General features: G+C 35.2%; 1 protein-coding gene across 10 annotated transcripts in view; it reads right to left on the bottom strand.

The window, feature by feature from the left end:
- Positions 1–3,542: 3,542 nt before the first annotated feature.
- SPATA22 (spermatogenesis associated 22) overlaps positions 3,543–15,255 on the bottom strand; it is a 14,013-nt gene continuing 2,300 nt past the window's right edge. For all 10 annotated transcript variants that reach the window (XM_072940333.1, XM_072940338.1, XM_072940330.1 and 7 more), the window contains 7 exons: positions 13,886–14,014; positions 12,091–12,151; positions 11,860–11,952; positions 9,765–10,107; positions 8,935–9,064; positions 6,804–6,901; positions 3,543–3,869 (listed from right to left, as the gene is read on the bottom strand). In XM_072940333.1, the coding sequence (XP_072796434.1) occupies positions 3,678–3,869; positions 6,804–6,901; positions 8,935–9,064; positions 9,765–10,107; positions 11,860–11,952; positions 12,091–12,151; positions 13,886–14,014 (1,046 nt within the window). In that variant the 3' untranslated portion in view covers positions 3,543–3,677. The remainder of the gene's footprint in view (positions 3,870–6,803; positions 6,902–8,934; positions 9,065–9,764; positions 10,108–11,859; positions 11,953–12,090; positions 12,152–13,885; positions 14,015–15,255) is intronic.

Genomic DNA, 15,255 nt, shown 5'->3' with positions numbered 1-15,255 from the left:
GCTCTGTGTCCAGTATCTTTAGGAGAAAATAATGGTGTCCATTAAAAACCGGAATAAAAATGAACTTATTTCTGTGATACCTAGTCTGTTAGCTGTTCTTCGGTAACTGATTTCAACCTCACTAACACCACTCTTTGTAATCAGAAATATACATCACTAAGTCTAAGCCACTTTTCAGACATTTCCTTCCTTTCTCATCAATTAGCATATAACAATAGTATAACTCTTGTCTCCCTTCTAAAACACTCTCATCTTCTTTCTTCTACGGGCTCACCCTGGTTCTCCTCATATTTCCCTGCCATTCATTCCCAGTAACTCTGATTAGTTTCTTCTCCAACAGTATCTTATATATTGGTGTATTCTTGGGCTTTTGCCTAAACACTGTTCTCTTATAATTCTATATATACAGCTTTGAAAGAACTTGTCCATTACTATGGCATTAATTACCATCTAAATCTCATGGATAAACCTCTATCACTTTCACAGCTCCATCATTAGTTGCTTAGTGATTATCTCCCCATGGAATATCACAAGCATCTTCAGCCCAAAAGATCCCACATGAGCTCACCCTGCCCACTCTTTCAAGACTCTCACACCTCAGTAAAAGAAATCAAGGCTCAAATCACATACCTAGGAGTTTTCTTTCATTCCCTCCTTTCACTATCAGCACCCAGTCCATCAAGTCTTGTAGGATCTCCCACTTAATTCTCTCTCTAATTCATCCACCACTATCCCAACCCTCACTACCCTGAACCAGGCTAACATCACAACTTGTCTGTACTATCAAAACAGCCTCTTAATTTATCTCCCTGCTTCCATGCTCACTCTCCTTCAGTCTCTTCACACTATAGCATTCTAAGATGAAAATCTGACCATTATTCTCTTAAAGTCTGCATGGTGTCATTGCTCTTAAGATAAAGACAAAATTCCTTTCAAGGGCCAAAAAGTGCTCCATGATCTGACCCTTGCTTGCCTCCACATCTTCATCTACCCTATAATGACACACACATTCCACTCTTCCACCAATGCTGGAGTTAAAAGTCACAGTTTCTTGCCTCCATCCTTTTGCCTTTCCTTTTCCTCATGCCTAGCATCCTTCTCCCTCTGCTCCTTCACCTGGCTTGTCTTTCTTTATCCTTCAGGTATATTACAAGTCTCTTACTCAGCTAACCTTCCCTATTTCCCCAGACCAGATGAGAACCCACTGCTATGCTCCCTCAGCACCCAAAGCTATTATTCATTTATAGCTATCTTTCCTACCAGATTGTCAACTTCACACAGGAAAGGCCATAACTACCTTCATGACTGAAGCAGTGCCAGCACCTGGAACAGTGCCTAGATGTAGGCAATGTTTCATTTTCTGAGGTATTTACTGGCTGTGCTTCAGGTTAAGACATGCATTCCTCCAACTTTAAAGACAGAAAACTCCTGTTGTTTTAGAATATCTACTCCTCCTAAGTCCTCTCAGAACAAGAACTCACTAGTTTTTGATACTTTTTTACAAAAGTCTGGGATGTAACTTCAGACATGGAACATATTAGACTACCTCAATCACACTACTCTTTATCCTAAACAGATAACCCACTATCCACGTGCACACTGTCACTTATTCCTTGTGTTGATACCCACAGGATTCAGTTACATACATGTGGAAAAAGGTAAAACTGATGGGTATGTTTAGTAATTTGGGGAGAAAAGGAAGAAATAAAGATAATTTCTACCCTCGAGACCTTGCTCCATTTCTTCTTCAGATATCCATACCTCAGAGTGTGCCTCAGAGCTGGGAAAACTAAGGAAGAGTATTAGGGATATAAGAAGTTCCTTTCCTCAAAGAGACATAACTGAGTCCGATTGCTAGGATTTTTGCCCTGCTAATGCTGCTTAACTGAGCCACATAATATTTTTCACATGTGGACTTAATGTTCTGGTATTGCAGCAGGGAAAAGCATCAAGTGAAGCTCCATGTACTTAATTTCTCAGAAATTTGCTTCCCAGGAAAATATGTAGGATCCTTTCCTGAGGCTGTCACAAGTCTCTCTAGGAATCACAAAACAGAGAGCCAGCACTTGAAGATGCTGGCAGGATCAGGGCTATGAGCTTTAGCTGCTCCATTAACAATGCCTCTCATCCTCTGCACCTGGGAAATCAGTAGTTCTCAGTCTGGACTGCACATAAGAATCACAAAGGGCAGTGCTTCTAAAAATTTAATTTACAAATTGCCTACCTAGAGGCCCTGTTAAGTGCTGATTTTGATTAAGTAGTTCTGTTGTGGTGCCTAAAATTCTATATTTTATAAGCACAAATTTTATATTTAGTGATTCCAATTCTGTTGGTCTGTGGAACACACTGTATTTTAAAATATTGATTACTGCACTGTCATCCAATGAATGTAATCAGCTATCTAAAGGTCATTAAGTCATTCAAATATATAGTCAAGGGTCAAGAACTTCTGCATTAAATGCCTGTCTCATAGAGAGGTCTTATGCTGAAACAAAAAAAAATCTTGTGAGATACATTACACAGTTTTATTTATAGATGTTATCATTAATAAAAAAAGACTAATGTGACTAATGAACATCAATCAAAATATTTCTAGATTGTGAAGAAATCATGGGAGGCTGAGAGGTGAAGAAGGGAGTTATCACACCTGAAATGTTCTCCTGCAGAACATGATACAACCTGGGAAATCAAGACCCTCAGGTAGGAAAAACCCAAAGGACCAGCTCATTCATCGTCTGCCCAACTTACCCAGTGTGTCTGAGAGAGACTCCAGGACCCATGACCTGAGATACTGCCCCTCTTTATTCACTAAAGCGTGAGAAGTAACAGCCTCTGTAGTCATCACCTGTGTCTGCAACATCCATTGTCCCATCTCCCATTCTATACATCCCCAGGCCTAAGCAGCCCTGGATCCCAGAGGAGTCTAGATCCTGGAGGAACTCATTAAAGACAAAGCAATTACCCAAGGTCTCTCTAGGACAAATGCTCTCAGGATCCTGGAGCCATGACTGATTATAACCACTGATCACATCTGACTATAGGGAATGTGGGGATGGAGATAAACTCATGTTTGGATGCTTAATCACTGCTCGTTTAGGAGTGGACAGCAGTCCAGTGGGGCCAGAGTTTACATTTTCAGCAGTAAAAAAAAAGATGAATGGAGAAGCCATAAAACAAGCAGGGACCAGACTACAGCTATCCCAAAGTAGCTGCATAGACTAGAAACTTCAGTATAATGCCTAGTGACACTACAGATAGTGAGCACCTTTGTCTTGTTCCCAAGTTTGGTGGGAATGTCTCTATATTTCCCCATTAAGCTTGATGTTGGCCTCTGGGCTGACTCAAATGTATCTGAGCTGACTCAAATGTATTCCTATCTCATGTTAAAATATATCTACCTATCCCTATTATATTGAATTTTTTAATCTGAAATGGTTTTTTAATTTTAGCAAATATACAATTTTTATAAAAATACTAAAATTATTTTTCAAAAATTCTTTCCACATTTAAAAGGATTTAATAAAGTTATTTAAAAAATAAAATAGAAGGATTTAAGTATTTTAATTCAACAAGTGAAATACAGAAAAACAGTAGCCATAAAACCACAGAGATGGTAAATGAAATAATAACAGAAAAATGTTTTTAATTTATACTATTTTAACTTCCTTCATCATCACTTAAATTTCATTCATTACATTAGTATAATACCTCATCTCAGCATCTACAGTTTTAACAAAGGCTTGAAAAGTTTTTTGTTCAGAAACAGATGCCGGTCTGACAGAAACACATTTGAAAATATTCTTTTTCTGGTCATAGTTTCCAACACACCTATGAACTCGGCCTCTAATCAGTCTTGGAAGTTCACGATCCTGTTTTTTAAAAAATAAATATCGATAAAGTTATTTACGATTCTATTTGAATTTCAATTTTTAAAACTAATAATATCATCAACTAAATATGAATCACCCCAAAGTGCTATAATTCCCTTACCTAATTTAGAGCCCCAGTGTTGACAAGATCATAATAGCTAGGGAGAAATTGATACCCTCCACAGAAGAAAGCCCTTCACACTTGGGTAGGGCTTCTTAAAGGTGAGTGAGCTGCTGCTTCTTTAAAAAAAAAAACTGGAATAATTCCCAATATAATGGCACATGAATATTCACTTCTATAAGACTGTTACTTTCAACAGATGGCACACTAGGTAGTTCAGACCAACTTTCCTACTAAAGCCAACTAGAATAGCTAGATGGAATATTTATTTTAAAATTTCCTCAGAGAGATACCAAAGACAGTGAGGAATTACAAAGACCCCCATCTGGGAGAGGAAAGCAGTCCAGAATGAGGCCTGATATCTGGGGAGGCTTTCCCTGCTGAGGTATCTGCCAATTATAGTCAAGGTAGTTTGAGAGTCTAAGGAACTGAGCAGAGCTGCTGCCAGGCACATATGGCTAGGAGGAAAAATGGAGACCAAAGCCCCTCAAAGAAAAGAGATTCTGAAAAAAATGTGACAATGAATGTGTATATGTCCATGTATGACTGAAAAATTGTACTGAACACTGGAATTTGACACAACACTGTAAAATGATTATGAATCAATAAAAATGTAAAAAAAAAAAAAGAGAGATTCTGATAATCACACCACCTCCCCCCCGGGCTTAGTGTTGGGAGACTCAAAAGGGCTATGCACTATTGGCACTAGTAAATCAGAAAAAGTATTCTGGGTTTGCTCTCACTAAGCAGTCATAAAAAGCACTAACTATCAGAGAAAATGCTGGTAGTTACTAAAAGGACTATACTATGGTAAAGATTTTCTGTTTCTCAAAAGCCACTCTTAAGACTGAAAAAGCTAACCATGGAGTATGAGAAGATATTTGCAATACACATAATAGACAAAGAATTGTACCCAGAATAGTTTTCTCAAAAACTCCTATGAGTCAATACGGAAAACACAAATAATTCAACAGAAAAAAATTATCAGAGGCCTGAACAGATTTTTCAAGAGAAGATATCTAAATGGACAGTAAACATCAAAAGTGCTGAACCTTCTCAGTCACCAGAGTTGGAGAGAAATGAGATAGCAGTACACTTACCCACTAGAATGGTTAAAATAAAAAAGACTGACAGTACCAAATGTTGATAAGAATGCAGAGAAGGTACAACTCTCCTACACTGATTGTGAGTGTGTCAACTGGTAAAACCCTTTGGAAAATCCTTTGGCAATAATTACCTTATTAAAACATATAGATGCACTATGATCCAGCATTTTTTATATTTACTTCTAGGTATATACCCAACAGAAAGGCATGCATGTGCACAAAAGACATATAGAAGAATGTTCACAGAGCATTATTCATAATAAAAAATCAAGAAACAACCAAGAGACCCACCAACAGCAGAACAGAAAACTAAATTGTGACATATTCATACAGCAGAATATTGCACATAGAAATATATAAATAAATAAATTATAGCCAGAGAGATGAATCTTATAAACACTGTGTTGACTAAAAGAAACCAGACATAAAAGAAGACATTTCATATGATATTATTTATATATAAGTTCAAAAATAGGCAGAATTAATTGATGATTTTAAAAGTCATGATGATGGTTAATTTTAGGCAAGAAATAGGAGGTAATGACTTGGAAGAGGCACAGAGATGTACAGGGTGACAGCAATGTTCTATTTTTATCCTTGCTACTGTTCACTTTGTGATACTCCATAGAATTGTACAGTTATGATTTGTGTACTTTTCTGTATATGTTATACTTCAATTAAAAAGTTTTTAAAAAAATTTAGACTAGAGAAAAAAGTAAAATAATAAAATTTAAAAATTAGCATTCAAGATATTATAGAAATTAATGACATTACTACTTCTTGATCATCTGCTATGTGTCAGACGCTATACATTCATATGTTTTATCATCTAATCTCCATAACAAATTTTCAAAGTAGGAATTAGTCTCTCCATTTGACAGATTAAAAAACTGATGCTCAGAAGGTTTAAGCAGCTCACTCAAGATCATAAAGCTAATAAATGGTGGAGTACAAACTGGAATCCAAGTGTGATTTCAGAATTAACGCCAAACTCTTTTACAAAGTATGGAAGTCTTATAAGGTCTCCAGCCTCCTTTGTCACCCCCAGCTTCCTTTGTTACCAAGCCTCTTTGCTATGTTCCAGCCCATTCTCTCTGCCTTCTCTCAAGTTCAGAAGCACTACCCTTACCTCCTTCACTTACTAACTCTACACTCTGGTAATTATAAACTACTTGCTGTTTCCTGAACAATCCAGGCTCTGTCTGAGCTTCATGCCTTTGTATATGCTGCTCCTTCGCCTTAGAATGCGTTCCTCCCTCCTCCTCCCTCGGTCCCAACACTTTGGCTTAATTTATTAGACCTTAAATATCTAAGATAAAATAGGTTAATGCATTCTTAAAAAACCTTACAGTGATCTGACCATCCTCCCTATCTACTTCTATAGCACTCTGAACACACCTCTGTCATATCATTTGTCATGCCACAGTGTAACATTTATATATCTTGTCTTTCTCCTGGGATTATAAACTCTTTGGGAGAGTCATTTACCACTTATATTCCACTTTGTATCCCTTGCAACTAGCACAGAGTAGGCTCTCCATATCAGTTGAACAAATAAACAACTTTAATATCAGAATTAAAATCAAACAAAATGTTGAAAGTACTACTCAGTTGTTAACAGAATTTTTACTACAGTGGAATTATAGCCTGCATTTGTATGGTTTTGTTGGCATAAGCCTTGCAAAGGATTCTTAAACAAATACTCACTATTTCATAAAATACACAAGGCAGAGTATTTTTCCCATCTCTCATAAGAAAAGTCTTTGAACAATATGGGCCAGGTGTGACAGCTGAATCGAGAACAGCTAAGCAAAATTGAAATAGAGGGGGAAAAAAATCAGTGCTGGTAAAATGCAAAGAAAATTTAACAAAGAGAAATTGGTATTTAAATAACTATTCCCACACCAACCTCTCAATAATAAGAAACCATTTTAAGAGAGAAAGATATTCCCTTTTTTAAGTTTTTAAAATTTGGGGGAGGGTAATTAGGTTTATTATTTATTTTTATTCTATTTATTTTTTAATGGAGGCACCGGGGATTGAACCCAGGATCTCATGCATGCTACGCACACACCCTGGCACTGAGTTATACCTCTCCCTCCAAAAGGGAAAGATATTTCCAAAACTGTTTTATTCTAAGGAAAACAAAATTTCTGGCCCTCTCCAACTTAGGATCAGGTTATTTGCCAAAGTTTATACAATTGACAATAGTTGGCCATCTGAAGCTTTTTTTCTTATAATGTGTTCTACAAGATGGTTAAAACCTCAGACAAGTCTACTACATTATAACAAATAAAATACTCATGGATAACAAATAAACATCATGGTTTAATGGAAAAAACTGAAACAGAATCAGAAGTCATGCAATGGAGTCTCAATTCTGTAATTTACTAAGCTGAGCAAATTGTTTAACCTCTTTCAAATCCGCTTCATCTGTAAAATTCTGATAATTCATGTTTATCTCAAGAAATTATTATTATTCATTCCTTTCCATCTATTATATACTGATAGTGAACATTTGTTATTTTGAGGTCAGCCTCTATTCCCCTCATGATATCTAGATTTTCCTTTAGGAAATCTCTCCTATGCCATACTTAGCCATATGATCTGGATGGGATTTGTCCCACTCCCAGACACAGGAGTGACATAAGACTGATGTAAGCCAATCAGCATATCCCCTTCCCCAGCTACAGAGTTAAGGGTTGCAGTGATGGGCTTGTTATGCAGTTAGAAATAATGATATGCAAGGGGTCATTTGCTAGTTTCTGGGAAAGAGCAAGCAGAAGGAACTGTCAAAGAATGTGACAGTGTGGTATATGGAAAAATGTGTGGTATAGAGAATTTTGACAATCATCTTAATACTATAAAAGTCAGAAACTATTGGAGAGACCACAATTGGGGTCTCATGATCAAGCCAACACTGTGACAGAACAGAAAGATGGCTAAATATCAAAAACATAATACTGGATGAAAATGCAAACTCTATATTTTAAAACACATAAAATAGTAATTAAATAAATATAAATTTATGAAATCAAATATATATAGTAAAATTATAAAAACATGTAAAGATACCACACTGATTATCTCCAGAGAAGAAAACCAGATGCAGGTTTCAAGGATGTCTATAAAACAGGTATGTGGCTATTTATTATATTCTCTAGATTTTTCTGCATGTTTAGAATATTTCATAATTTAAATTACTTTAAATATTTTATTTAAACTGTGGAAAGAAGTGTGTTTTGAATCTCTGCCTCTTGTTTGTCTCTTCATTTGAAATAAAATCAAATTCCAGACACATTCTATAAAACTCTCCTCCCTTTTAAATATTTAGAAAACAGATTAATTGTAGGGTGTTTACACATATCAGTAAAGGATTCTTCACAAATGTTCTTTCAGAATATTTACTATAATTTAATTTATATATAAAATTACTACTGGATTTAGTGTAATACAGCAGAAAGAACACTGTATTGAGAATAAGGAGACTTGGGTTCTAGATCCATCTGTGCTGCTAACTAGCTTTGTGATTTCAGTCAAGTCTATTTTAAATATTTGCCCCATTTTTTCACCTACGTCAACGGTTGGGTTAGATTACTTGTAAGAATCCTCCCAGTTTTGACATTATGAATCAGAAGAGTACTACCATGAATAACCAAACACATCTTAAGTCACATAAATCAGTGACAGACCCAGGAACTGAAGAAAATCCTAATAAACCATAATCTCCCTTTGTAAAAATTTTATTTTTCTTTAAGATCCTCTAAGTATTCCTATTAACATGCAAAACTGTTGTCCAAATGGTATTACTGAAGTATTTTCGAAGTACTACACCCACCTAATATTTCAAAAAGAAGTACGGTTTTCTGTGCATGTTCACGCCAGTACTTCATGCTTTCAATAACTGCAGATATAATTCTTAAAGAATTATCTTTTTCTTTAAACTTTAACTGATACAATGAGGTTTCCTTTTGAAAAAATAAAAACATAGCATTAGAAAAACCTGTCATTTTTTTCATCATATTCATTCACTTTCTATGTAAAGATTCTAAGTCCTTATACTACACAAATATGTGGGTAAAACAATTTACCTCAGATGGCTTATATGGAAAATACTTTTCTCTTATTAAAAAAAAACTGCTTACAGATGTATAGGCATAATCAACATAGGGTACTTAAGCACTCAAAGACCAACAACAGTAAGAAACTGTTACCATTCCAAGGCTGAAAGGAGAAGCGGAGGAAATAAAATGATCAAGCTTGTGAAAGCTGGACTCATGGAGGGGCTATATCATGCAGGGACACAGCTGCCGCCTGTGACACAGCATTTAATTAGGGAGGGAATGGGAAAATCCAACCTCTCTCCCTACCCTTTGATGTCCTGCCAGTGTCTTCCATTCCTACTGGCTAACCCCTAACAGAAGCGAGCTACGGGATCCCAGGACGATGCACTATGTAGGACCATTAGCCTTCCAGAACATAGAGAAGGGCAGAGGGTAAAGAATCTACTGGGCCAGGATGTGAGGAAGGGAACTGGGTATTTGTGCTAATCAAATAACATAGGCCATGGGAATAATTTCAAATGCTCTTATCTCTGTAACTTTCTAAATATATCACACATTTTTAATGTAAATACAAAATGTAAATAATTAATATTTAAAAGTTTACCTTCAGAGTGTTTTCTGCTGGAAAATCATCCAACTTCTTTTTCTTAAATTGATTTTGTTGAAAATTGGGCTTAAATGCCTGTAATGCACCGTTTTTGTCTAGACTTCTCATTGTGGAGCCAGATATTTTTGATGAATGTGTTTGTGTGAGTACTTTACTTTCTCTTTGGTGAGATAAGTTAGTCGATTCAGATACTCTTAATTGCTTCTGTTGTTGAGCTCCCAAATTCACTGGATAAGAATTTATTCCATTATCTGCCATTTTATTTGTTCTTTTGCACTGAGGCTTAAAATCATTTCTATCCCAAGTTTTAAAACTGGTATTTGTGTTGCCATCTTTGTAGCTGCAATAGTTTTTTTTTTAAAAAAAATTAGTAATAGCGTTGTTTCTATATATTTTTCTTAATTAAAAGAAAATTATTATTGAAAATGTGCATTTATATGGTAATTTGTGGTTTATAAACTACTTTGTAACTACTGACTAGTTAGAAATTCCAAATATACAATCACAACAACCCTACAATACATTATACTCTCTTTTCAAGTGAGGAAACTGAGCCTTAATGAGGAAGTAACTTGCCCAAGGTCATATAACTAGTTACTGACAATTCAAAACCCAGGGAATCCTAGTCTCCCAACTCAAAGTCCAGTGCCAGAGAGTATGTTTTTAAACTATACAAGCCTTTGTATGACAGTGGTTGTCTCAGAGTAGTAAAATTTTGAAAACTTTGCCTCCTTCTTCATACATTTATTTTTTTTCATTTTCTACAATGTAAAATTTTCAAAAGTTAAGCTATGGCTTGATATTATAATGTCAGTGATTTTAAGTCACAAGGAAAATAGAGGCAATGTGGATACCTATTTGTACTTTTACTCTGTAGCTTAAAAGTCCTACTTAGGAGTAGTAGGAAAGCAAGTAACAGCTCATTAAGTTGTAGTAAAATATAAAGAAGTCAGTCAAAAGTTGATATATAGATATTTTAGAATTTTTAAAAAAATTCATACTGTAATCTTTTAAAATAACTATTGTTATAACATTCTGAAAATAATAAAAGTAACATGTCTAAAAATGGGCAAGACTGTAAATTGTCTGCTAAACTCTATTACAGGAGGAGTGAGAATAGAAATGTCTTGGAAATTAGAAGAATGCTCTTCTCTGGAAAAGCCAAAATCATCTAGAAAAAGGAAGATGCTGGCGTGGAAAAGCACAGTGATACAAAAGGAAAGACAACATGGTAATTATAAAAGAAAGAAACTAAAATTGCCTTCTCCTTCATCAAATGCCTGTGAGGACATGAAAGCCTCTGGTTTCAGAGCATGTAAGCTAACATTGTCCAGCAATTACCAAGGAGCTTAAAGATCTTAATAGGGCAGAAGTACAACATTCAACTGTGGCTCAGAAGAACTGCAACAAGGATAGGAGTGTCAAGACGGTGTTCCAGAGGCCAAGTATGAAAGAGAAGACTCCTCATATCTTTGGCCATCCTGAACAAGGTAAAGGGGATGTAAAAGATCCAAAATTTAGTTATATGAATATTGGAGGGGGGTCCTGCCAGCTCCTTCTATGAGTTACTCACTTAAATTATACATTATCTTACATTATTTAACTTTCACAATAGATCCATATAAGAAGAATTGTTGAAAAACATTAGGCGCTGTAAGAGAACAATTCTGAGTAAATAAGGGTAAGTACTAGGGTAAGACTGAGCATTCTATTTGGTTTTCAATTTCTAAATATATTCAATATTTAGATATACTTATTCCTGACTCTTTACCTATTATCAATTAGATCATTAATGATCCACAGCAAAATCATAAATTCATGGTGATAAATACTGGCAGAAACTTCATTATAACACAGAGTAGTCTTTGAAAACATAATCACTGCCTAAATTACCTATTTTTAAATTTTTATATGGCATGTTCTCTTAACTTCTATAGAACATAGTAATATCACTATAGTTATTAATTATAGAAATTTTCTAAATGCAATTCTGTCTAAGAAAAGAGAAGAGATTAGAGGAGGAGAGAAGGGAGTAAAGGAGGGGATGGGAAGGAGAAGGAACAGAATAAGAAGAAATCTTAAGTAGACTCACCTCCCACCACTCTTACTTCTTTCAGTATTTGATTGAATAGATTTCGACACAAACTCTTGACTTCTCAGGGGATGAGAAACTGAATATATTTGCCTTTCAAGGAAATATGTCTTATTAACTATTAATAATTTGTTCCCAGATTCATAAATATAAAATATAAAACATACATAGAAGAATAACATCAGTCAGTAACAGACATACAGATTCATTGGTATAAATTTTTCCACATACCCTGTGTTCATTGTTTTCGTTAAAGGAGGCAACTCTGGATTCATAGCTTCCCAGGCCCAATCTCAAAAGATATAAGTAACACAGGTAAGAGTAAGGTAGGCAGCATTTTTTGGAAATAATTCTTTCATATTTATTTAATTTGCAGGGGGGAGGCAGTTGAAAGCTTGAAGGTGAAAAGAACTTAAATATATGGACATGTTCTTCAACAGTACCTTGTTGTGGAATTTATCACAGCCTGCCTTATTACTTTTCTTGAATGTCTTCCCTGTTGTATTTTAAGCAAGGTAATAGTTTAATCTGTATCTCTTCCACAATCAATCCTGGTATAGCACCTTGTGTTTTTCATCAATTCTTATTCTTACTAGGTGTCATACATTCTGATATTCTCTACTGTATTCTACTCTACTTTATTCTCTTTTATTTCTTTTTTTTAAAAGACTGATTATTTCCCAACCTACTAATGGATCAAGACAAAAATGTGGAAAACAGTGGCCTAGTCCTATTTCTTACCCAATATAAGAATCCTATTATATCTCTGACAGACAGTAATCCTGGTCAGAGCTTGAGTTCAGTACTTCAGGAGGACAAACACTTCCCTAAGGAGCAACTCACATTGTTATTTTTCAAGATCATCCATCATTCATGCTACTTATAAAAAGTAGTTTAAATAGTGGAGAGTTTTTTAAATGGCAAAAGATGATCAGATAAATGCCTAAATGCATATCCATGTGAATTTTTTATGTTCTCCATAAAAATGAGAATAATATGAAATTCATACTTCCAATTCCTCAAGTGTGGAAGAAAACAAAAATAATTATAGATTTGAAAGTAGGTTAAGGTCTATGGGTACACACTGGATAAAATTAACAATACAAGTATTGACATATAAAGGGATTTTAAAATTCTAGTTGCATAAATCCTAGTAAAGCTTTTTTAAGTGTGCCCCCAAAGTGAAAATGTATATAACCAGCATGTACCAAGTATATTTCAGAATAGCTGCCTGTCCATGCCTTTTTCCAGAGAGAAGTAAAAAGTAAGCAAACATTAAGACCTCCCAGCACAAACCACCACAGCTAATTGTTTCAGAGATAAGAGGCCTACCCATAAAGCTAAACCAGAATTTCAATGATCTTACTTAAAAATATGAGCCAAAGCAGAGGCTGTCTCTAGAATTTGAATCAAGAGAAACAGAGGGCAGCCAATGATGGGCTCTGAGAACTAGCACTAAAAGGTTATGTTAACAGCCAGCAAGGGCAATTTAGCTCATGTGCTAGTCGAAGCTATAAGGAAGTCAACTGGATGAAGGAGTAAAAAACCAAAAAAATGAAGAAAGGCAAAAATGACATTAGAGAAAAAAGACCACGGCCAAGCAGAGAAATTCCTGGGCTTCTGCCCTTCCTAAGGTCTACTTCCTTCCACTTTTCCCATGTTCCCATTCACACTTATCCCTATTCCTGAAGTAATTTGAGTTTCTCCATTCTTTACCACCAAATGTTTAAGTCACAATACCTACATGTTTTGAAAAAGAAAAAAATCTTTACAATATAGATTACTGCTTCATTAGAACAAAGACTCCATATTTAAGATACTCCATTTAAATGCTGAGACATCCTTGTAGACAAGGAAACTCAAACTACTACACTAGTCTGCTCAGAAAGAGCAAAGTAATCCTTTTAATTGGATAGCGGAAAGAAGAAAAATAATAAAGTTTCTACTTCCATTATAATAAAATAGAAATGGTAATTTTCTAGAGTCTTATTTCTTATTTTCTGAAAATTTTAACTTGTTTTCTTACCTGTTGGTAGAGGAGGGAAATCATAACTGTCAGAAGCAATACTGATACCTGGATCATTTTTAAGTGGATTGGATGTTAATGGCTGTCTATTCCTCTTTTTCTGATTGAACAATGGTACAGGCAAACAGCCTAAATTATATATGTCAATAAATTATTACATAATAGGAAAATAGTCAAATCTAGTTATAGAATAATTACTAGTATATAATAATACACAGCTTGAATTTGTCTACTTCTATACATTAATTTTATATTTACTACAGATATATTTCTATATATTTGGATTTATTTTTACATTCTTAAGATCCCAAATAGCCCTCCTTGCCACTACAAACTCCTTTCTTGTTCTGTGTTAAGACTGCTTTAATTTGTCTTGAGTAATTCCCATCTCCTCCTTCATCCCCCAAACCTTTCCAAATCTACTTTTTGTTCTGTTAGCTTGAATTTGTCTACTTCTATACATTAATTTTATATTTACTACAGATATATTTCTATATATTTGGATTTATTTTTACATTCTTAAGATCCCAAATAGCCCTCCTTGCCACTACAAACTCCTTTCTTGTTCTGTGTTAAGACTGCTTTAATTTGTCTTGAGTAATTCCCATCTCCTCCTTCATCCCCCAAACCTTTCCAAATCTACTTTTTGTTCTGTTACTTTCCTCCTGTGCTTGCTTATCACCATATCAACTGGAGGGGACCCGTCAAGTACACCAGAGGGAAGGGAGAACCAAAATCTGACCCATGCTTTCCAAAACCCTAACCACTCTCTGGACCATGGGAGCACACCCTTTAAGGCCATGGTTCTCAAACTTTAGTTTGACCAAAATTTATCTGGAATTATGTTTAACATACCAGTTCCTAGACCCCACTCTCATAGATTTTATTTCCAGAGATATGCTTTGAAAGCCAAATTGCTGCAGTTTCAACAAGAACTTCAGGTGTCTGTACTGCATATTTTCCGTGAATCATTTTGAGAATGACTTAGAGTAATAATAATGAATTTAAATGAGAACAGATACTACTCCAAACCCTCCAGATGAAAGACCTGGGATCGCAAGTCTAGTCAAAAGTCAGAATTTATAAACACTAAAGCTAGAAGGGCTCTAAGTGGAAAAAGAGGTCCCACAAGTTTGCACATTGTACAGTGAAAGAGTACAATGTCTCAGTACTCTCAGTCCAGAGCTATCTTGCCACTATACCATACTCTAGTTGGTTCATCCACACTTTCACTACAGGAGAATATAGACTCTGTGATGGCTGTATGATGAAAGGCTGGGAAAACGATGTGGACTCTGGAGTCAAACTATCTAGGCTTGAAATATAACTTCAAAGCAGGTCTAAATTACAATTTTAAAGTCCAAATGACG

Source organism: Vicugna pacos, chromosome 16 (assembly GCF_048564905.1).
Source record: "Vicugna pacos chromosome 16, VicPac4, whole genome shotgun sequence".
Taxonomy (NCBI): Eukaryota; Metazoa; Chordata; class Mammalia; order Artiodactyla; family Camelidae; genus Vicugna; species Vicugna pacos.
This window is presented reverse-complemented; position numbering and strand designations above follow the sequence as displayed.